General features: G+C 47.7%; 1 protein-coding gene across 1 annotated transcript; it reads left to right on the plus strand.

Annotated features, from left to right (window-relative positions):
- Positions 1 to 5,202: 5,202 nt before the first annotated feature.
- Positions 5,203 to 6,177, plus strand: LOC121837075. Its single transcript, XM_042292493.1, has 4 exons — positions 5,203 to 5,245; positions 5,328 to 5,541; positions 5,616 to 5,870; positions 5,947 to 6,177. The coding sequence occupies exons 3-4, from the start codon at positions 5,622 to 5,624 to the stop codon at positions 6,175 to 6,177; spliced, it is 480 nt and encodes a 159-aa protein (XP_042148427.1). The 5' UTR covers positions 5,203 to 5,245; positions 5,328 to 5,541; positions 5,616 to 5,621.
- The last annotated feature ends 18,162 nt before the right edge of the window (positions 6,178 to 24,339 follow it).

Here is a 24,339-nt window from a genome sequence, read left to right on the forward strand (position 1 = left end):
GTATATTAAGAGCCGCGCATCGCACGCACTATACTATATATAGAAGAAAACGTTGAAAAAAACATTACTCCTTACGAGGGATAACAGAGCCCGGAATGAAATGAGAAGAAAATAGCGGGGGAGGCAGGATAGCGGTTCACTCTTTCCCTCGTGAGAACGCGCGTCAAGAAGGTTTGGGTGCTTGGGTTCATGGTCTGCGAAGCACCGTCGTGGCACGTTGGTCCATTTCAAGGGACCGTCAGATGAGCCTTCCATCCAGGGATCGTGAAATGGTTCTCGCTACGCAAAACACTGCGTCGACAAAATCCCCCGTGTCTGTGGCCTAGCTTAAGGCGGGCCTTCATTCTTCGTTCCGCATCTGGCCCTCAAGATCCCACTAGAGCGACAAACACTCATTCACCAATAAAAACGAATTGTTTAGCGATCCGAGCCACGGGTGTCGCTTCACAAACGTGGTCTTTCATGGACACGTTCCTGGCGCTCAACGTGTCAGCCAAAAGTGACTGACGTTGGTTGTTGTGCTCGCACGAGCAGCGGCAAGCTGTCACATGTTTCGTCCCCAAAAAGTGTGAAACGTGTGAAAGGAGACGTGTTTGAGAAACAAATAATCAAGATAGAGTCTTTTTTTCTTCAAATGTATTCTGAGATTACTTTTTTCTGCTTTGGGTTGAAAAGTTAACCAACATGGCTGCCGGCGTCTGCGCAGTGCTGAACGAGCGTAGCTCGTTGAGCGGGTAATTTTTTACGAGTGCGAGTCATTTTCAGTTTACAGAGGTGTTCAGAAGAAGATCTCCTCAACCGACGTACTTTGCAGCAAACTGTCTCAAGTGCGCGGCTTTGGGAGCGCTGTGCGGGGGCTTGGGCTCGTAGCGGGACTAGCCTAAGCCTAGCGTCCCACATCAACTATCTTGATCGATTTGACTTGCTTTCTCTCTTTGCTCTTGTCGATGCTGAATAAAGATCCTGGTTGCCGCACAAGCGGCCCGCTGCTTTGTGAATTGTGCAACCGCCGCGATTGCAACCATGGTTTCAATACCGACAAGATACCACCAGAGGGAAGAATTTGCGATTCATTTGGCTGGAGGCAATCAGGTCGGGCGTTCGGCTCGTATCAAGTTTGCCAAAGTAAGTTCCCGTTACTTTGCTTCGAAAAAAAAAGGAGCTCTCACATTCCCAACAATGAGGGGCATGGTCCACTTACGCCATCTAGCTCCAGACTCCGGTACCCTTTATAAATTTCAATGGAAAGATTCTCGCCATAAAATAAAAATGAGGTCACAGTTACCAATGTGTCTCCAGACATGGGTTCTTAATGGATGTTAACAGTGCCTCGCCACAAAAAGAGACCCTAAAAAATTGGAACATGGTTCAAAACGCGATTACACACCTACTCAGTTTGTATAGAAAATCTTGCAAGAGAGACGAACTTTGCTGTATTAAATTCATCTAGGCAGACCCCTGAAAAAAAGTAAGCGTTGATTAAGAAGGCCGGAACTATGCTCGAGTCCTTTAGCCAAGTAGATACACAGTAGTGCCACTCAGAGAAGTTCCTCACGGCATTTTGCGCGTCATACCTCCACGAGCCGCACCAAGGGCCCGTACTCAGGGTCATAAGCAAGGTTTATACTCCACACGCTTTCTGCGGTGTGGCGCAGCGGTTATCGCACCGGGCTTGCACTCCGCTGCCCCGGGTTCGAATCCACGTAAGTTCGTACTTCCTTAAGGCTCGTCCACACTCTTGCAACCGAGTACGACCGAGAGTGACAAGACCGGCTTTTAATCCTCTTGCAACATCTTAGGACCGGGCGCGCTGCTGCGGAGCTGGTCCTAAGACGTCGGAAGAGGATTAAGAACCGGTCTTGTCTCTCTCAGTCGTACTCGGTTGCAAGAGTGTGATCGAGCATTGAGGTTCCTCGCGGAGCGATTGTGGACTATGGAGGCGTAAATAAACCATACCTTTTTGTTTCTTCATGCCTTCTTCGTGTATATATATATATATATATATATATATATATATATATATATATATATATATATATATATATATATATATATAAAGAGAGAGAGAGAGAGATTTATATTTGAAGATTTATGATTTTGTCAACATATTTTGCATGAACTGCTTCTCCCACTCTTGCCAACCAGCTTAAAGTTCCTTATCGCAATTCCAATAGGGTGTCTCTTTAGGGTAATAGTCGGAGTAGTAATAGGGCGGTATTACCTAACAATCCGGGGAAATCGGGCTTTTCAATGAGTCAGTTCGGGATTCGGGGCTTGACGGTTATATTTATAAAGATCAGTAATTTCAAATAAAATTCCCTATGGTGTGTCGGTTTCAGTGCATGGTTATTATTTATTTACAATAAGAAAATTAAACAATGTACAGGGAATACGCAGATACATAATGTTCGAGCTTCCATGATATTTCTTGTTTCTGACATTTTTGTTTTTACTTATATTTGATGGCTATATGAATGTCTAAATTCCGGGATTCGGCACCACTTTCAAGCATTTCACCCCCACCGTACTCTCCATCCTTCATTACCCCACAAATAGCCTGGGGTCATTGTGGCGGGAGAGCAGTTAAAATAGGTTAGAAAAGAAATTGAATTTGCACTTGAAGTAGCGTAGGTCCTTTTGTAACTTAGAACATTATCGACGCGATATTCATCAGCTAGGTTATCGCGCTATAGCGTCATACCAGCAGATCACTTGGTCGGTACTTAGCTTCAACTGACTTGTTCCAGCCTCCAGTACCATTTGAACTCGTTTGGAAGCAAACATACGTCGGCGTTTAAGCAAATTATAGAAAAAAAATTGTGATCTTTGAACTAGCGACTTTGAGGGCGCGTGTAGATGGGATTCTAGAATGTCTCCTAATTTCCAGACTTTCAGCTCGTTTTAGCCTCCAAGGAAAGTAAGTCTTCGAGGGAAAATTGGTTTTATTAACTTTTATAAAACTCGTTCCGTGTGCAAAAATCGTAAATATTGGGTTTTACCCGAAAATAAAAGGCCCCATGTATGGTTCATGATGTTTCTGCTGCTTTTCTACTGTCCTATCACTTAAGAGCTATCTTGGGCTTCGGCTGTAATAATAAATGAGTCAACGTGCACTAGAGTTTAAAGAAAAAACATAAAACGAGCACTATAATAATAATAATAATCAATCAATCAATCACTTTTTCTGGTTAACGTCGGCAAAGTTGACGACATAAAGCGATCCACGATTACTATGTATGAGTCACATATGATAAAAACAAAACAGCGCAAAGGACGGAGTAGAAGAAACCACAGGACACAGCGTTGTGTTCTTGTCTTTGCGTTGTTTTGTTTTTATCATGTCTACTTACCAACTAGCCCAAACTTCTACGTTAATCAAGTCACATATCTCTATATGGCTTGCACAGGACGTCTTTTATGCTGGTGAAGCCTGCCAGTAACGCAGTGGAAGGTGTGGTGGCACGTGTCACCGAGCGTCTATACTTCGCCTTACTGGTGCATGGACGAACTGCAAAGGCTGTGCAAGCGCGAGAGCAGATAGCCTTGACTGCCTTGACTGGAGGACTCGCTGCACGAGGGCCCGTGCAGCCGCCGAGGCTTCATCCAAAGTACACTGTAATCCAAAGCAACTCGCTCGCGCTTTTAGCATGCACGGCTAACAGTAGTCCAAGCTAAGGTCAGACGAAGTATAGTCACTTACAATTAGGGTGTCCATTTTCCGGTTTTAACCGAAAAACACCGATAAACATCCGTCGGTGACGAAAATATAAAAACGGTTAAAACCGAAAAACACCGGTGGTTGGATATTTTCGCCCTGGTTAAAACCGAAGGGAACAGGTCCACTCGTCACAGCCAACTTGTCACAGGAAAACTTGTCATAGGTCAACTGGTCAAAGAGGGCATCTTGTACTAGGTGAACTCGTAAGAGGGGAAGTGGTCGCAATGACCTTCTCGTCACAGGAAAAGTCGTCAAATGCTTTCAGTTCGTTCGTCACATTTCTTACTTATTTTTTTTATCTTGTTCGATAAACCCACAAGGGTGTATTGTCTTTCACCGTGACCCATCTTTTTCATTGTAAGCACTTTTCACAGTTCCTTTTGGAGGGCAGATTTTTGTAAGGGGGATGCCAAGATTCAAAAGAAGGAAGTCTTTCCCAGTGACCCCTATTTTTCATTGTTTTTAGAGGGAAGACTTTTGTGAGGGGGTGATAAGGTTCAAAAGGTGAAATGCTTTTTTTTTTTTGTTTATCGCTTCAAATCCGGGAAAGCGAAGTGTGCACTCGGTAAAACTCTGGCTTGAAGGTATATATACATATAGAAAGAAATAAGCTAACTGCCAGACTGAACACCGGCAGGCTGTACGATGGAACTAACGAAAACCCAGCGCGGAGCAACTATGCTGCTGTACGAAGGATATTCATATACGTGTAGCCGAGAAGACTCCGAGACTTCGTACTGGATCTGCAGAAATAGAAAAGGCTGCAAGGCTAAAATCACCACGGACAAGATGATTTCCCGTATCACCAGGAGAACCGGGGAGCACTCTCATCCGGGAGATCCAACCACCATCAATCTTCTAAAAGTCCGGAATACCATGAAAGAAAAAGCTGGTAAGTCACTTTGTTTTTGTTTCTTCACTATCGGTCACGTTTTAACCGCATAAATTAGATGTAACCATTTACTGTTTTTATTTTCTGAAGTTGAAGGAACTCAAGGACCCCAGCAGATCCTGCTCGACGCGGCAGCAAGTGTGAGCGAACACACGGCTTCGCAAATGCCACCCACAAGCACGCTGCGCCGAACCATAAGGAAACAGCGGCAGCAGAGTTGCAACCCCTACTCCGTTCCTGCAACTCGCGAGGATGTCGTCATTCCAGGCGAATACACGGTAAAGAAATTTGTATCCACCTTTTAGTCTTAAAAACCACTGTGCTAATTTCGGCTTTGTCTGTCTTGACTTGGAGTGCAAGCATTAATTGGTTTTCTGTTTGCAGGTTTCTCTCAAGCAAGAATCCTTCGTCGCCCACGATAGCGGATTTGGCGACCGCAACCGCAACTTAGTTTTTGCCACTCAACGCAACCTTGATTGTCTGTCGAGGTCCAAAGCTTGGTTTATGGACGGAACATTTAAAGTTACGCCATCCATTTTTTTCCAAGTGTACACCGTGCATGGAATGTACAAAGACGCGGTCATTCCTTTGGTGTACGCTCTCCTGCCAAACAAGACCGAAGAGACCTATCAAAGGTATGATTTGTACTAGGACTAGTTCTGAAATTGGAACTTGGTAAAATCATGTGGCTGATTAATATTGCCGACACTTTTTCAGGCTTTTTACAGTACTTTCAAGTCTTCTGACACAGCCTGCGGTGGAGCTGGTGTATTGTGACTTTGAGTCCGCCGCTATCATCGCCACTGGCAACATTTTCCCGCAAGCGCGTGTTCAAGGCTGTTTCTTCCACCTATGCCAGGCCGTGTATCGCAAACTGTGCAAGCTTGGCTTCCAGACACGCTACGGAACAGACGAAGATTTCGCGGTTTTGGTAAGTTCGGACATTCGACTGCGTGGTATAATTGCTATACTAATGAATATATTAAAATTCGTACGCGATCGCAGGTGAGGATGCTGCCTGCCTTGGCATTTCTGCCACCTGCAGAGGTTCCAGATGCCTTCGAGGACCTCGTGGCATTGTTTTCAACGGACGCGATGCCTCTTGCACTCTACTTCGAAGACACGTACATCGGACGTCGTCGACGGAACGGATTGTTGTCTGCTATGTTCCCGACAAGTGTCTGGTCTGTCCACGCATCTGTTCTGGAGGGCCTTCCGCGCACAAACAACGCCGCCGAAGCTTGGCACCGCAGCTTCCAGGTTTGTGCCATTGCTATACGCTGAGCAACCTTTTTCGTTTGTTGAGCTTTAGCCGCTCACCTCCGACTCTTTTCAGACAAACATCAACTGCAGCAGGCCTAACCTATGGTCATTCCTGGGATGCCTGCAGAGAGAGCAGTCTTTGCAAGAAATGAAGATCGCGCAGCTGGACGCTGGTCAACCCCCCTCCGGCATGGCCGCAAAGTACCGGGTACTCAATGAGCACATTTCACGAATCTTGTACGATCACGACGCAGCTCGGCCGCTCTCGACACTGAGATGCATCGCACGCAATGTACGGCTGTAAGTCAACTCGGGACATTCCTTCTTAGAAAACCACTTGTCACATTTTGCAAATAAACGAAGTTTTGATTGATGTTTTTATAGTTTTTGTCATGTTCAAAATCCCTGCTGCTTTGTGCGCATTAGATACAACACGTCTCCGGAAAGGTGCAGTCAAATTGGTATACTCGTCAGCCATGCAGACCCCGTTTGCTTGAACAGAAGCGAATAGCCAGATGGGGCTGAACAGGGAGCCCTAAGTCCAATACCACCTATTATAAAATTGAAGCCTCGGAGGCGCATCCTGCGACAAACAAATTTTGATAAAAGTCGAGTTCTCCGCCGTTACGAATTCCCCGCCGTTACGAGTTCCCCGTGCACGAGATGGCCTATGACGAGATGCCCGCTGTGACCAGTTCCCCTATGACTAGTTGGCTGTGACGAGTTGGCTTGTGACGAGTTCTCCTAGACCCAAAACCGAAGAACACCGGTCGTTGCTAGTTTCCGACCTAGCGAAACCCTTTCCCCGTAGAGGTTCGTCAAACGTGTTATCTAGTGGATCCTGCATTCTTCCAGTGTTTATACATGGCTTGCAGGTGGCGTCAGTCCGCCCTCCTTTGTGGGGTTCAAAAGCGTCTAGTGAACGCAGTGGAAGCTAAGCTCTCATACGCCTTTCCCCCATAGTGTCTCCCATGGCCCCCTTTTGTGGACAGATTAACGCACTGCCAACGTCCGTGTCGTACAGGAGCGCGCGTTTTCATAAATGCGGGTTGCGAACCGCAAGGAACGGGCTGCCATGACGGCAGCACGTTCCTTGCGTGTAGATGCAAGCATGAAAGTATGCTTGCATCTACTATAATAACCAAGTGTGAGAAATTGTTGCTTCCTAGAGAAGAAGTGTATGAACCACGTGAATAAAATTGGAAATCTTTGTCTGTGATCAATCGCTTTTTTTTCACCGATAATCACCGATTTTAGCCTCGTCGTGAGACGTTCCACCGAAATACACCGGTGTTTTGAAAATAAATAAACACCGAAAAACATCCGCCGATTTTTCTCACAAATAAACACCGGAAAGTACACACCCTACTTATAATGGACCTTTTCCGAAAAGCGTTCTGCGCACGCGCGAGCGCCAGGTGCCAAGCGCCGGAAGTCGGCACGAGAAATCGAGGAAATTTGGAAGGAGGCTGCGGATCAGCGAGTAGAACACGTGATTGCAGGATGTATATAATGGGTAGCGGACATTTCATCGAACGCCGTTTTATCGAATGAATGGACATTTCATCGAACGCCGTTTCATCGAATCGCTTAGGGCCGTTTCATCGAATTTCTCTGTATCGAGTTTGTGTTCGATGAAACGGCTTCGATGAAACGGCGTTCGACGAAATGTCCGGACCCAGTATATAATTGTGTTAGACGAAAAAAGAAAGTGGACGGAAAGAAAAACAAGACGTTTGGGTGGACGCCACGGATGCCTCTTTAAAGTCCCGTTGGGCACGCACCGCAGCTCAGAGAGCGAAGAAACTGGTAGCGTAGCCCCCGTAGCTCCCATTATAGATTAATAGCGCAGGTAGGTCACTTCCTCGATTTTCAGTTCGTGCAGCCACCGCCTGGTGCCGTCGGTATGTGGAAAAGATCCATTACAGACGAAAGGCGACGCTGTCACGCGCCGAAGCCACATTTCAACAAAAAATGTTGTATTTTGTTTGTAGTTTCCTATCAACCCATATATCTAAACGCAGTTAATGCACATTTCTCACCAAAAGTGCTCAGGGGGTCTAAATTGTGCGTTTGTTTTAATATAATTTTTAGGTCGTTCTTTATGTTCGAAACCTGACAGATGCACCACTAATCAGCTCTGTCCTACAACTTGAAGCATTTAAATTAATCTCAACGATGAGCTGATCGCATAGAGATGCGGTTTTCTCCTCTGAGCACACCTCGTTTGATTTTTTTGAAAGAGGCAAAATGGTCGCTGCACTTTAAACTGTTTCGTTATGCTGGGCCTTTCTGAATGAAAGTCTGCAGTCATATTTCATAAACTAAGACAAAGCTATCAATTGTTTATGCGCAAGCTTGTTCTCTTATTTATACAGCCGCGGAGCGTCGTTCCTTAAGGGGTCCAGAAGATTCCTGGCGATACCATTTCCTTCTTATAACGGGGATACATTACTTCGCGATGTTTACCTCGCATACTTGGCCATGTTCATAAAAATGTATTCTCCCCGGTGACTGCTTTATCAAGAAGTCCAGTGGGCTTTTACGTGCTTGGTTTTCCTCGTTATTGTACCTGAGACGGTAGAACACAGCTAATCCCGCCCGAAGGCATAAAGTCTTCTGGGCGTGACCAACGTACCAGGACAGGAGAAAGGCTGGAATGGATACGTTCGGCAAAGTTGACTTCAACGCCAACACAACGCAAAGACTCATGTTTCTGAGAAGTGCATGAACCAATTCGTCAGCGGCCTTTTAACCGGTGCTGGACATGATGAATGCGGCGGGACTATCTTTTAGACTTTGAAAAAGAAAATGACAACCTAATCAACGCGTATCGCAACATGGAGAACGTCCGCCCTAATTACTTTATGCGTCCCGCCTGAGAGCCTTCAATATTTTTTTTTCTCCTCCTGCACCTATATATTTTTACCATGTCTCATCTCCGCTCAAAACGGGGAAGTTCACCTCGCGTGAGGTAGACTAACCATGTCGTCCTACACCTTCCATTTTATATTATTTTTTTCAATTTAGTTATGTTTTATTGCAAGATAAGCAACAATCTACGCGCGATATCTGGGAAACAATTCTGTCTTCTGATGTGGCTAAACAGAAGTTATCTTGTTGCGCATAACAAAGCGCACAAGAATGCTGATGGCGTCTTTGTCAAAAATAGTTTTGAGGGCGACAACTAGAATCAGATTTTTGTTTGGCCAGGAAAGCAGGACACACAATCTCACAACAATTTTATTAATTTTTTTTTCGGTGACTCAAAGGTCATGCTCATCGCCTATGCTGGATTGGCTATAAAGGAGGGCAACTAAAGCACATAGGGTATTTCATGGCAAATGATACATGACCGTGTCGTTTTCATCGCTACTTTCATTGCCCTTACCAATATACAAATTAGCGCCGGCCGTGACTAACCTCTGGGGTTAACCTTCTGGACATCGTTTTCCGTTCTTTTTTTTTTATACTCGCACTGTACTTATCGAGGAAAGTCACACGCTTCCGCCTGACTCAATAGATGGGCAGCACAACTAGAAAGAGACAAATTTGAAACGTACATATTCAGGAACTGACTTCTCCTTTCCAATTTCGAGCACTTAACCACCTAGAATATCAGTGATAAGGCATACCTGTGTCAAGTCCACTCACTGAGAACGTAGGGGCTGTTGCCTGGTATTTGAGAGTTTTAGTAGATCGTTTCGATGCCTCCGATGCCCCCGATAACGATATGATGAATTCGCAAAGGTGGCGGCGGAGTATCGGGTATCGTTATCGGAGTCATCGGATTGATCTCCTAAAATTCTCCATCGTCGAAATCGCGAAGCTGTAGAAGTCGTCATACAATTAGCCAAAACTAGAATAAGAATTGACTTATGTCCATCTTACTATACCGGCATATATTTCCAGACATAGAAAAACATAGTTGTAACCGTAGGGTGATAATTAAATAATAAATAAGCTTTGGCTCGATATTCTTCTTTCTTTGGTTCTGAACAGGTCGAGCCTCGGTTGAGACGTTGGTGAATAAAAAAAAAGTTTCCAGTATATAAATATAAGTAATCGGGGAAAAAAAGGACACTCATAACAACCATTAATTAGGACGTCGGTTAAAGGAAATGTAAACGCACGTTTGCCGTGTGTACCTCTCTTGATGCCGTTCAAAAACGCACGGAGCACGAACCGACTGCAGTTTACTCCGGTGTTCTCCAGATAGACGTCCGCTGATGCCACGGGTAGCGAAGGACAGAGAACTAAGCCGCACTATGACCCCACTCACGAGTTTCACTCTCTCTTCAAGCCCAGAACATCAAGTCTACGTCAGTCAACATTATGATTTATTTGTAAAAATATCTGCTTGAGATAAGATGCGTCCTGCTGGGGTAAAAACAGGCAGATGTAAAATACTCCAAAAGCCGGGAGACGTCATAATTAAAATAAGAGCACCGACTTGACATAACAGAAAAAGACAATCTCATTAGACGTTTCGCCTCCCATTCGGGAGGCATCTTCACTAGTTACAAAGCAAATGGAAGGTTCAACCTCAAGTCAACGCTATTTATCACGAATGTCCGTATAAGCTTCGTGGAGAGGGCCGCGGTTTTCGTTACATGCGGATGAGTCCCTGCGAACAAACCATGATTCTAGGAGCTTTCGGGGCCCCCATCTGTCCTCCCTCGCCAAGGTCGTCGCGGCTGGAGAGTCAAAAGAAGATGCCTCCCGCATGGGAGGCGAAACGTCTAATGAAATTGTTTTTTTCTGTTATGTCAAGTCGGTGCTCTTATTTTAATTAAAACAGGAAGAAGAAGAAAGGAAGACTATTACAATTCCCGAAGTGCTCGCAAAAAGCTGACTCACAAAAAGGGTGACTGAGATGCAGATAACCTGGCTGGAATTCACAAATAAAGTGGGCCAACCCTAGAAGTTGGAGTACAAAAAAGTAAGTAGCTTCTAAAACAGGGTCAAGTAAGGTGAAAGGAACAGAAAAAAATACATCCTGTTTTCTAGGAGAAGATGATAAGTGTGGCAACAACGAACGAGGATGCTTGTGGCAATAACACCTTCACATATTATCACATCTCCTTTGGTGGATTTCAGGGTAGACCGAGCGTTGTTTCGTGTTGTGACATTATGAAAACGGTCGTAGTCACTATGCCGAGAAGGACATTGTTAATTCTTGCCTGTGCACTTACAGCCTCGAGCTTCTCGAAGAGGCACACAATCACTTGGTGTCCTCCTCTCCCTGTCTTCGGTCGCAAAGAAAAAACAAAGGAGCTAAAAAAGGCGAATATAACTTGCAACCCCCCCCCCCTTTCTTTCTCTTTTTTTTTTCGTAAAATTGTTTATTTTGATTTTTTGTCATTGTTTTTAGGTTCTAAAAAAATAGATTCAGGGGCTTGGTGTTGCAAAAAAGACTTTGCGGAACTGAAGAGTGCCAAGCGGCAAGTTTCCCTTTGCGCTGGTCAATTCGTGTGACAGTGTGACTGCGCTCGACTTTACCAAAATAAAAACAACCTTTTCATGAGAAGGGGGGGGGGGGGGGGGGGGTTTGTCCTGAAAGAAAAATGTAACGGATTAGAAGGAATCCGCTACGTAAAAAATGTAAGGGAATTACTTTAAAATTACTCTAGAAGATATGTAATTCTTTCCATACAAAATTACTGATAAATGTAAGGGATTACAAGCGATTTCGTTACTTGTAACGGATTACGTACAAGTCTGCAGTTACACGCCTGCCTTATCGGGTGCGCCCAACCCATTTTTTTCCTCAATATTCGTTCCTGTTTTTGCTCTAAGTACACAGAAAAAATGCAGAGAAGTCAGCTTAGGGGGGAAACAATGAGCTGGATAAACGGTAAGAAGAGGACAATTCACGGTGCCTGGGCAAGACGCGCACAAAAGCGTAGCCCTACGACTGAATACTTTCAGTGATTGATTTCGAACGCTTTTCTTTCATCACCTTGCTAAGGTGGTTAGACACAACTGTGAAAGAGGCCTCTTGAAATGATCGGGTGTCTCCAAGAAGTTTTGATCTTTTTCGCGTCCCTTTCTCCTTTTCTGTTTTGTTGCACGGTGTTAGCGCCTATTGTGCGCGACTAGCTGACTTCTTATTTTTTTTTTTCTTTTTATCGTTTTAACACTTCCAGGACGCAGCAGGCGGCCACAGAAGCGGACGGACGGCGCGAGAAGGGGAGGGCACCGGCGAACCGGCGAACCGTAGCAGGACGGCGACGGGAGCGACGGGAAAAAAAGGCGAGATTGGGATCGACACGCAAACCTACGCTTGGAAAATATTGGAACGTCGATACGGCCACGTGTCGCTAAAATTTACAACTAAACCGCTGTGTCCCCGAAAGTTAGACTTGAGTTTTGCGGTGCACCTGGCCTGCCAAAGCGAACATTTAAATCCCGTGTTTTAATTGTGAGAAATGACGCTCACGCAGCTTGCTCGCGGAATTACTGCGAAAAAAATAACGATAACAGAAAAGCTGGAAAGATTGCATATTTATTTTGTTGATTTTTTTTCAGTCTCCCGGTTTTTTTTTTTGTTTTTTTTATTGCAGATCGATAGACGCTGACAGACGCTTGTATTGGGCCGTGGCTCGTGCATGATGAAACGCTAGAACACCGCTGTCAAGGTCGCGCCTTGCAAGCGTTGCAAAAGTTTTCGAAGGCGAAAACGGACGACGACGCGCAGCTTTCATGTCAACGTCCGGGCATTGCAGACGACGATAGACGCTGGGGAGATAGCAGACGATGCCAGAGGCTGCCGCTCGTCTGCTCGCACCACTAGCAGGCGATGTCAGACGCCAGACCAGATGCACCGGATGTCGCCAAAGGGAGACACAAGGCTTGTTAGCGCGCTCGGTCGAACAGCCAAGTCAGTCCAGTACTAATGGGCGAGGCCACTGATCTGTGAGCGAAGCTTAGAGCGAACCACAACCTACACCTAAATTGCGTCTAACAGCGTATATATTGCTCTTTTTTTTTTTTTTGTGGCAAAATTATTTTTTTAACAAAGGCGTGTCCCAAATAAACTTTACAATTTTTTTTTTCATTGCACTGTTATTTTAAGGCACATGCAATATTGGCCCAAACTCGACGCGCTTCGGGCCCGAAGGCGTGTGGAATGTCTTAAATTAAGGCGCACGTGCGTGCAATGCTGTCCACCGAAATCAGAAATGTTTTATAGATTTCGGCTTAAAAAAATAACTCTATAGAAAATCTATTAAAACTGTCTATACAATGTGACTCGATAGGAAGTTGAAACGTCGTTAAAGTGTGGAAAGGATTCCTTTAGACTTCACGAAATATTTTTTGTAAGGTTAGGCGGTATTGGCCTGAGGCGCGTGTTGCGACCGAGGGGTTCAATGAACTCGGTTGAGGTAGTCGGTAGCCGGACCGGGCCAAGAGCAAGAACGTCGGGAGGTCTCTCGTACAACTCTCATTTATTTACACACTATGTACAAGTCAAGTGGTCGAGAGTCGAGAGCTATCTCGCATCGCTAGTGAGCTCTTTTTAGGACTGCAGGTGTTTCCTAGGTCACCAGGTAAGGATACCTCTACGTCATCAGAAGGCAGTCAACTTCCGTAGATTATGGTTGTTGGTGCCCTTCTGTCCTTGCCCAGGAAGACTCTGTTTTTTCAACACTCGCTTTATTTTATTAGAATATTATATAATATCATCCGATTTGGACAGTACGAACTACAGACATCGTTCGAAAGTTGGCTACTCCTCTCGGCGGTGTGGTGTTCCGCACTGGGATTTTTGCCTGGTACAAGTGAAACGACCTTGCAATGTCTAACGGCCCATACTCGCTGCACTCGAATCAACGCGCTAGCACCGATCACTGCAGAATGCTTTCCCCCAACTGTGGCAGTTCAATCGCCGAATCAAAAGACTCAGCCATGAACCTGACTGCGGATATCACTCCAGGTCATCAATGCGCCACAACATTGTCGGGGCAGGTCATTAGGTCACCCGGTGTCATGGAACTCTCTGATCTTGACAGCAGACAGTGGATCGGCCCCAAGTAAAAAGCGAAAGGAAAACAGCCCAAACTTCAGCCTTAGCTCTGAAACAATCTGCAGCGGTAAAGTAATGACTAAAGGACTTACTGTTATATTCAGGTAAATCTAACGAAGCTCTTACATACATAGCTTGCAGGTGTCGCCATTGCGGGTACTGACAGTTATTTCTACTTACTGGTTCCCTGCGGTGGGAAACTGCGGTGTGAAATTAACACAAGGAACCGAACGCTCGTGGCACATAAAATACCGGCATGGCCGGGAACCACATCACGGGCAAGCTCCATAGGGCTTCCAGTTTTCGGATATAGAAGTGTTTTAGTACATCGGTGCTTTCAGGCCACGCCGTTCGTAAAGGGAGCTCGCGCTGCCACCTCGATCCATCCACTAAAGCGCCCGCCAGTAGCGGTAGCGAGCCTTTCACAACACTCTACTAAAACTCCCTAATACTACACTCTCTTCACCTTTAAAGGAGTATGAAAACAAAATGACGTGAAGCGCGAGCACTCTAACACTCGCTTCAAAGTCGGCCAAAGAGAAGCGCAAAGCTTATCGCGCTCGTGACGTCAATGGCTCGTGCACGGCCAAGGGTACTGCAGTTTCGAGCCTTGCCGCTTGGTGGCGTCAACGCGCGACAATCTCGCCTAATAGTAATATTTGAGGACTGTGCATCCTACACTCATTAAAAAGGAGGAGGAAAAAGGTAGCAACGACGAGTTTTCCTGTCGTCTACTGACGCGCCCCAAGCGGACACGAGAAGGAAGGAACAAGACGTTTTTCTCCTCCTCGCAGACGGGGTAAAGGCTCTGCCCTCCCGCCTCATCTTCTTCCGGTTTCTTTTTTCGAGCACGTCGCGTGGATTGTTTAATAAGTGTTGCTGAGTTGAATGAGTTTCAGTGGCAGCGAAGGCCGCCTGTAGTTCCGTCTCCCAGTCCAAACGTGCAGAACATTTCGGTTGCATTGATGGTTTACCACTGATTTTATCATACGAGCAAACGAAGCCTTTGGAAACAGAGAAGTTCCGGAGCAGTGCCGTCAGCGCTACGTACACTGGGCTAAGATGGCCACCTCCGGATTGCAGAACGATGTGTCGACGTTGACGGCGTTATGGAAACCGCGGAAACTGCGTCCAATACAGGCAGGTTTTGCTGCGTGATGCCTGGGTACCTTCTGTGCCGAGTTCGGTTCTGTTTTCCGATGCCGAGTTTGAACCGGCAATCGACGTGGTTCTGTATTTCTGCGTGTCGGCCACATAGCAGCAACATCGCCATGGCAGTGTTGCACGGTGTGAACAGAATACCGGAGTTATCGCACTGTGACCGTGTGTTCGCGTATCAGTGGCGTAAAGAACAAGTTAAAATGACGTAACCCGTCGGGCATTGATGCCACTTGTCGGCTGTGATCGGAGGGGGCGGGGTATTGCAGGTTGACATTCCGCTCTACATTAAAGAGTTTTAAGACCGCTTGAAGGATTACGGTGCAATCGATCGACCTGTGGATATTCATGTTGGAACGCTGGTCTGAACAGTAGCTCCTATCGTACAGTGGTCATTGTGACTGCCGTCTGCGATGTTCTATTTTCTCCAACCCCAGAGTGAATGAGCTCTGGGGAAAGGACTGAAAAGTATAGAAATATGACGGAAAGTACGTATTATTACAGTTTGAAGTTTTATCATTAAGAAAGGATAATAGGCAAAATCGACAAAAAAAAACTACCCTTTATTTTGCTGTTTAAATATAGTATGGTTCTTGGAGAAATTACCCTCCATGTGGCGCTTGAATGAGTGCTACAAGTTTTCGAGCTCACCACTGCGTAGCTCCGTACACTTAACAACTGCCGCAAGTCGCGGCTTTGACTGCATCCAAGTTGAACAAAAAGCGATTGCTCTACCCGTGAAGCATCCCTTTCAGCTGAGTGAATACCCCCTCTACAGATATTAGATCAAGACAAAAATTGCAGCCGCACGCGAACAGCACACATAGAAAAATAAATACCACACTAAAAGAACCGGCTACAACGTGCCGCGCGGGAAAGCAAACACATGGCTTGGAATCGCAGTGGAGCGGCTTGTTTTATAGGCTTTCAAATAATTATGGCATGAGGGTTTAGCTTTTACTAAGAGATTCGTCCCCTGACCCGTTAGAAATAGTTTAAGAGGCATGACATTAGTGAAAAAAATCGACACGTTGGAAATATTATTTATTGCTTAGGTGGTCACCGAGAAAATGCGTAGCTTCAAAACGACGAGTGTATAAGGCGAAAACGCAAAGCTCGGAAGTAGTATTCGGGTGAGTGAGCTGTTGTATTGATGTATGTATGTGTCGTGTATTTTCATGCGCTCAAAGTATATGTTTAGCTCATGCTTGTAGTATGCGTAATGTGTCCGAATGCCACAGCACGAGGGCTGGAGGTCGCTGCTTTGAAGCATTTTTCCGCAGAACGATCGCCCCTGCTAGAAATGCATGTTTCAAAGCCAGGAGCGCAGGCTAGCTCGTGCTTGTAGCTTTGAATGCAGTCTCAGCTTAAAGCGATAGGGAAACTACCGCTCTTCTTTCTTTGTTTAGATATGGTCTAGGTCAGCGGTGGCAAGGCCTAAAAGTTGCAAACATCACCGACACCTTTTCACAGACCTTTTTTACGCCTTGCACAGAGCACGGCCTGTGCTTCAGACATTGCTGCAGTGGGGCGGTCTCCCTCAACGCGCTAATCGATCACGAAGGCAGACCCAGTATCGCCGACGGTACCCGAACGTAAGCCGAGTGCTGACGCGTGCTCGTGCTTAACCCTTCAGCAGCATTGGGATTTACCGCTTACGGGAACCGTTTTTTCGTTTCACCTTACAGACCGACGTACAACCTCGATTTATTTATTTTATTTTTTTTTTTTTTTTGCAGGAAAGATAATGATTTTAGCACTGCCCTCTCCCAAGCTGCGAATTGAGCCAAGTTGGGGCAAGATAAAAAGTGGAGAGGATATAGGAAAAAAAGAGGCGGAGGAAAGTGCACCAAGTCGGCCTTTAAGTTCAGATCCAGCCTACGCTACGAGCTGAGGGAACCAATCAGTCAGCGTCGAAACCGCACTATCACGGTGTTCGCCATGTTTCTCTAGGTGTCCTATCATCGCTAAACCGGTCATAAACAAAAGGGGCCCAGTGACTCGCGCTTTTCACACTGCTTCAATGGTCCCGTGAGCTCAAGGCGTCGGCAACGTCTGAAAAGAAAGCTGACGAGGTTTTTAAAGACAAAAACGAGCTGGAGGTGAGTTCTAGAGTAATTTTATCCCATGAATCTGAATATCACGTTCGTTTTCCGCAAGCATGTAACTAAACGAAGGAAAACACACAAAAAACTGCGACCATTCGTTACGTCATCCCCAGATCTTTCGGCCGCCAAGCTCGTGTCGCTGGTCTGGGCAGCACGTGCCATTGCATGCTTGCCAGGTTCATATTGCCCCGCACCGACACCAGTTCTGACTGTCGTGACATCTTTTTCTGACCTTTTGGAAAACGGCGAGAGTGCGAATGCGTAGGTTTGATAGGCGCTGAAGGTGCGCGAGAGCGAAGATTTCGAAAACTCTGGATATGAATTCACTCCCTGGGAAGGAGGGGCTTCAGCGGCACTTTGAAAATGACTTTATGTAACCTCCATGCATCTAATTGAAGAATAATCTTGGTATTCTTCAGTTTTGATAGGGAGGCCGAATGAAGACGACTTACGTAAGTGTTTTTTTTTTTTTTTCTCGAATACAAAACTACTCCAGTTCAGCTGAAACCAAGTGTAGTGTCGCACTTTGTTCTGTCTTTTAGGAATAAAGATAACGTCCGAATCAGGTCGTTATCATTGTGCACAAGTGTGCTTTAGTCACACTACACATGCTGTTGGTAAAACAGGCATATATTAACCTTTTTTCGTATACTCTCGTCCTTAGCCACCTTTTAGGCGTATTCGGTAAGGGCGACGAGAAAAATAACAAATCGTTTCAACCTGTAAATAGTAAAACAAAAATAGAGTGGAGCAAAACAAGAATGTCAAACAGTTGCGCTTATAACCTAAAGTTCTGCTAAGGCGAGGTGACAGCAAAACCGTGTTTTCACCCATACTGAAATTGGCGAAATTTAAGATTGCGGCGCCGTCTATAGACATTTTAAGCGCATATCACCCAGGAGGAAAGTGCTGAGTACCTGGGCTGTAGACGAATCCGGGGCGTCGTTAAGGACTGCTCTCGCTTACAATGCCTTCTGTTAAAGCTTATGTGAAAGCGGGCATCCTAACAAAGACAAAGAAGAAGCGGGATCCCGAGAAAAACGAAGGCACGAGGTGTAAGATTGAGGCCTGGACATGAGCGGACGATGGTGGACATTCTTAATGAAAGTACCTGTACATAAACGCTGTTGAGCCTATCAATTATCGGCCAGTCAGCCGTTCTTACAACACCTTCCACAGCCCAGCAGGCAAAGATGGCAGCCCACAGACGGCGCCGCTTCCGCGCTGGGTGTGCTGGGGGGCTGCTCCCCAGGGTATCCGACTTAGGGCGCGTCTTGTGTGCCGAGGGTGGCGGTCTTCAACACATTGGGAACGTTTCTGGCCCCGCATTAGGACATCTGCCAGAGCGGCGATGCCGAGAAGAGCGGCTCTGAACCCGCCACCGATAGGAATCGGAGGTGAGTACACAAAACATTCTACCTGTTTACAGCGATTAAGTTTCTCTCCAGTATCTGGTCGTTCTAGATGCAGCGCATCGAGCATATTTTTGGCGTTTCGGGTCCTCCACAATAATGAAATGCCGGGTGTCCCAAATAGAGGTCAGGCTCTTTAAATCGACCGCAAAATTCGGTTTCTTAACCTATCGCGCTACGATGTTGTGCAGCGTTGCCCACAGATGGTGCATTTGTTTTTTGTTTTTTCTTTACTTCCAAAGAGCGAACACACCGGAGAGAAAAGTAAAGAAAGAAAAGCCTAACTCCTATGAACAAGTAGTGAGGCTACTGGTCATAAATGATACCGCACCGTTTCGCGCGGGAGACAAGAGATGACGCAAGCGGTCGCGACGCCAACTGCCGCCAACGAACGAGCATACGGCGGCGAGAGCCGGCGTCATTAGCAGACAATCTTTTCGACTCAAAAGCGGCGCCAGCTTTTTTGATATCAGCTGCCAATGCATTATTTCATCACTCTTACTAATAAAACACATTGAATGGACACATAATCGAATAAAAATGGATTGCCGAAACACTCTGACTGTTTTTGTTTTTTTTTTGTTTTGGGGTATTCATGTTGTTTGCTTGGCAGTTCCTTGTTGTTGTTTGATGGATTGAGGGCCCGTACCGTGAGGACAGGGTGTAGCGAGCCAGGATGCGACCGACACGTTTCAGAACACAACAGAGGAATGAATTTAATCAAGCAACAACAAGTAAGTACAGCGAGAGGGGGCGCCACAGGAATGCGGCAGACTATTTACAAAGTCAATAGGTGGCGACCTCTACATCTCCCCCCTTTATGAAAGATGAAAGATGGAGGAAGCCCACTACATAAAACTTCACAAATTTAAACGAGTCGGCCGAACAACACGTCGGCCACTACGAGTTCGCACAACACCGTCGCTGTCAGTTGGGACCGGGACCGGCTCAGTGGCAGAGGTCGGCCCTGTCGGGCTTTCAGGTCGTGGTTGTTCAGGAACCAAGACGTGTTGCGCTGATTCGGGCTGATCTTGTGGTTGTGCCCCTCCACCGAAAGGCACAAGATGGCGGCGGTTTCGCTGAAGAACACCACCCCGTTCTGTTTCCACAATATAACTTCGTGGTCGTTGAGCGGGACTCAACACTGTAGCGCGCACTTGATCAGGTCTCACCCAGACTTGCTCTCCGGTTCGAAGTGACGGCAGGTCCCTGGCCGCGTGACGCCGGTTGTAGTCTGCAGCCTGTTGTCTTTTGTAGACTAAATCATTGCTGGCAACCTTGTCTTTCACTGGCCAGTTTGGACGGAGCTGCTCGTCGCGCTTAGGAACTCGGGTCTTCAGCTGCCTCCCCATCAAAAGCTGGGCTGGGCTGAAACCGCTCACTCCCGGGGTGTCTCGGTAGCTGAGGAGGGCGAGATGGGGGTCATCTGACTTCCGAAAGAGGTCTTTTATTGTCCGGATCATTCTCTCAGCTTCTCCATTAGACTGGGCGAAGTGAGGGCTGCTGGTGATGTGGTCAAACCCGTAAGACTCAGCGAAAGATGTGAACTCTCTCGAAGAAAATGGTGGACCGTTGTCAGACCTTACGCGCTGAGGAATTCCATGGCGAGCGAAGATGCTCTTGATCACGTCGATGACAACCTAAGCTGTCGTGCTTCTTAGCGTTACAACCTCCGGGAATCGGGAGTAATAGTCCACCACCAGGATGAAGGTTTGTCCGTTGAGGTGGAATAGGTCCATGCCGAGCATTTCCCACGGACGACCGGGGAGAGGGGTGGAGACCAGCGGCTCCGACAAGTTCACACGAGTGGAGGCGCACTGTTCACAATTGGTAACCATGGAAGTGATCTCCGCAGTTATGCCTGGCCACCATACCGATTCTCGAGCCCGGGCTTTGCTACGGTTAATTCCCTGATGTCCCTCGTGCAGCAACGTCAGCACTTGCAGCCTCAGTGAAGAGGGGATGACTAAGCAGGCACCCTTAAGAAGAACACCGTTGCAGACAGATAGTTCATCCATCACGGCAGCATACTTTCCGAGATGCAGCGGTAACTTTGACTTCTGCGGCCACCCGCGCTGGCAAAAGGAGATCAGTGCACTGCACTCGCCATCAGAGCCTTGTGCTTTCTTCACATCCTCCAAGCTGACAGGCAGTACTTCGGAGGTGCTGTCAACTACTTCTGTGGCAAAAAGTTCCACAGTGTCCAAAGGACACGGCGCCTTTGGAGGAATCCGCGACAAGGTGTCTGCTGTAGCCAGCAGCTTTCCAGGCACATAGAGCATCTGGAACTGATAGCGCATAGTCTTGAGCCTAAGTCTCTGTACCCGCGGAGGTAGCATGTCAAGCTCCATCTTTCCAAACAGCGAAACAAGGGGCTGGTGGTCCGTCTCCACGTCGAAGTTTATACCACGACCGAACTCGTCGAACCGCTGGATGGCCCACGCCGTCGCCAATGCCTCCTTTTCCGTTTGACTGTATCGTTGCTCGGTGTCTGTCATTGACCGCGAAGCGAAGGCGACCGGTCGACGTTCTCCCGACGGCTGAGTCTGCAGCAAGACGGCACCGAGTCCAAAAGAGCTTGCGTCTGCAGAAACCGTCGAGGCATACGCCGGGTGGTACTTGGCCATGCACCGGTCTGAAGTGAGCAGCTCCTTGACTTTTGCGAACGCTGCTTCTTGTTCATGCTGCCAAGTCCAGCTTGTAGTTTTGTTCAAGAGGACTCGAATTGGGGCAGTGACGTCAGAGATGTGAGGCAGGAATCTTGCTAGGTGGTTTACCATCCCAAGGAGGCGTCTGACGCCAGCGATGTCACTCGGTGGATCCATGGTCCGGATGGCTTCCACTTTGCTGGGATCCGGCCTGATGCCTTCTGCCGAAACAATAACTCCCAGGAAGGAGACCTCGGAGACTCCAAACCGGCACTTGTCTTTGTTCAGTGTGATGCCAGCTCCTGCTAGCCGAGACAACACCTGCTTGAGCCGAGCGTCGTGTTCCTCCTGGTTACGTCCAAAAACGAGAATATCGTCGATCATATTGGCGACGCCTTCTTGACCTTCAAGGATTCTGGCCATTTGTTTTTGAAAGTACTCCGGCGCCGAGGTGATGCCGAAGGGGAGTCTACAGAAACAATAACGGCCAAAAGGAGTGATGAAGGTCGTGAGCTCCTGCGAGCCGGCTGCCAGCCTGACCTGATGGAAGCTTGCTGTGGCGTCCAACTTCGAGAAGATGGCCGCGTCGCCCAGGAGACCAAGGACCTGCTCGACTGTCGGCAGGATGTGGCGCTCTCTGAGTACCACTTCGTTGAGCCGTGTCAGGTCAACGCAGAGTCGATACGCTCCGGTAGGCTTCGGGACGACGACGAGTCCGGAGCACCATGGGGTTGGTTTGTCGACGCGACGAATCACTCCGTCGCTCTCCAACTTATCTAACTCGTGCCTGACGACCTCTCGCAGCGGGATGGGAATCCGACGAGGTGCGCTGAGTGAAAATGGCACGGCGTCTGGCTTCAGGCGAATGGTGTACTCGTCCTTGAGTGTGTCCAGTCCGCGAAACAATTCGGCATGTAGTGTTGTCTCGGGAGCATCCACAGCACCTAGGAATTGTACAACCTTGAGAGCCTCAATCGCCGGAAGACCCAGAAGAGGTACGGAAAGGGAGTCGATCACATAGAGTCGCTGAGAGCTTGTCCTCCCTTGCCACTGCAGTCGTGCCAGATACGACCCCAAAACACGCAGCGGTTGACCTCCGGGTCCTGTCAGCAGGCTTTCAACCTTGTCAAGCTTGGCCGGCACGTTGGGAAAGTCACTCGGTACGGCAGACACTTCCGCTCCAGAGTCCACCTTGAATTCCGCGGTGTAGTTATTCACGGTGACGTCCACGTACCTAGATTTAGCGGATGTTCCCACAGCGTGCAGCTGGATAGAGCCGAGCTTGCCTTGCTTGACTTTCTTTGCACGGCACACTTCGGCGAAGTGTCCCTTCTTTCTGCAGTAGTTGCAGAGCGAGTCCCGTGCTGGGCAGTCTGAACGCGCGTGAGGCGCGCGACCGCAAAACGAACAGGCCGATGACTCACGGGGATGCCCTGCTCTGGCTTGGGCTCCGCTTGCACGAGCTGCTTTGGCGTCCGAGCGCCGACGGAATGGAACTTTATCTTTTTTCGTAGCGTCGACTTGGACTGCACAGGAACTCTCGTTGCTTGGCCGCGCAGACGCTTTCTCTTTATCGGCGTCTTCGGACTGACGTGCCTGGGTCCAGGCTTCAGTGAGAGTTAACTTAGCGTTCCGACACAGCTGTTCCGAGAGACGCGTGTCACGCAGGCCGACGACAAACCTGTCACGAACTAGACGCTCTTCTATCGCCGCTGACGGGTAGTTGCAGCGCTTCACGAGCTTACACAGCTCCGCGTAATAGGCATCCACGCTTTCGTCAGGTTGCTGGATGCGTTTGTGGAAACGCGAAGACTCGTAGAGCTCGTTGGCTGGATGCACGAAGTGCGCCGTAAAGCGAGCAACCACTGCGGTGTACGAGGCGAGGGACGCCGCGTCGAGCGAGAACGTGTTGAGCAGCGGACGAGCTTCTGGACCCATACAGTAGAGTAGGGAGCGTACCTGGACGTCTTGAGGCGCTTGTCCAAGCCCAGACACGGTGACATAGTCGTCGTAGCGGTCTCGCCACGTCGGCCAAGTCCCGACGTTCGAAAAGTCGAACGCGTCCGGCTGCCGCAGATTGACGCCGACCCACTGCGGGCTGGATTCCTTGGACATGATTGTAGTGTCCTGAAGGCTAGCGTCGAGGTCGGTTCACTTCTGACACCATGTTTGATGGATTGAGGGCCCGTACCGTGAGGACAGGGTGTAGCGAGCCAGGATGCGACCGACACGTTTCAGAACACAACAGAGGAATGAATTTAATCAAGCAACAACAAGTAAGTACAGCGAGAGGGGGCGCCACAGGAATGCGGCAGACTATTTACAAAGTCAATAGGTGGCGACCTCTACAGTTGTTACCGCGCCTGTTTTTGATTCTGCGACTGTCACCACTGAGGGACGCGCTCCGCTTTTGAGTTGAAAAAATCGTCTGCTAATGACGCCGCCTCTCGGCGCCGTACGCTCGTCCGTTGGCGCCAGTGGGCGTCGCGACCGCTGGCGCAATCACTTGTCTCTCGTGCAAAACGGCGCCGTATTGTTTGAAGACCGGCGGCTTCGCTGCGTTTCCATGGGAGTTAAGCCTTTTTCTTTTTTTACTTTTTCCTCAAACAAGCTCGCTCTTTGCAGATTTTACAAAAACAAAAGCACCATTTGTGGGCAACGCTGCACAACATCGTAGCGCGATAGGTTAAAAACCCGAAGATTGCGGTCGAGTTAAAGAGCCTGGCGTCTCCTTGGTACACTGGAACGAGGACGAGCGAAAAGAGAACATTGCAGGGAACGATCGAAGGCAGCTCCACCCGGCTTACAAATGTTTAAAAATGTTTTAACTGAGGATCCCGTGTCGACGAGTGTGTCGTTTGTCTAGAACTGAAAACAGCGAAGTCGAGATGGGCCCATTGACGGAGCGAGTCGATCAATGAGTCAGTAATTCGAAATCGATGCATGAGCATCTTTCAGCGATACGAATCGAAGTTTTCTTTCCAGCTAAGATACGTACTAATTTGCAAGATAAGAAGAACCTAGCCCCATTGTGACAGTTAAGGTAAGTTCCCTGATCTCTGCTATCGCGCAAAAGATCTCGAGTCAGGAAAACGGATATGACTAACTTTT

The sequence above is a fragment of the Ixodes scapularis genome, unplaced genomic scaffold (assembly GCF_016920785.2).
Source record: "Ixodes scapularis isolate PalLabHiFi unplaced genomic scaffold, ASM1692078v2 PGA_scaffold3__209_contigs__length_174095766, whole genome shotgun sequence".
Lineage (NCBI taxonomy): Eukaryota > Metazoa > Arthropoda > Arachnida > Ixodida > Ixodidae > Ixodes > Ixodes scapularis.

What these genes read in the sequence shown, in the direction of transcription:
- LOC121837075 (XM_042292493.1), top strand. Translation starts at nt 5,622, where the DNA reads ATGCTGCCTGCCTTGGCATTTCTGCCACCTGCAGAGGTTCCAGATGCC. An exon ending in CTTGGCACCGCAGCTTCCAG is followed by an intron (nt 5,871 to 5,946) that starts GTTTGTGCCATT and finishes GACTCTTTTCAG; the next exon opens with ACAAACATCAACTGCAGCAG.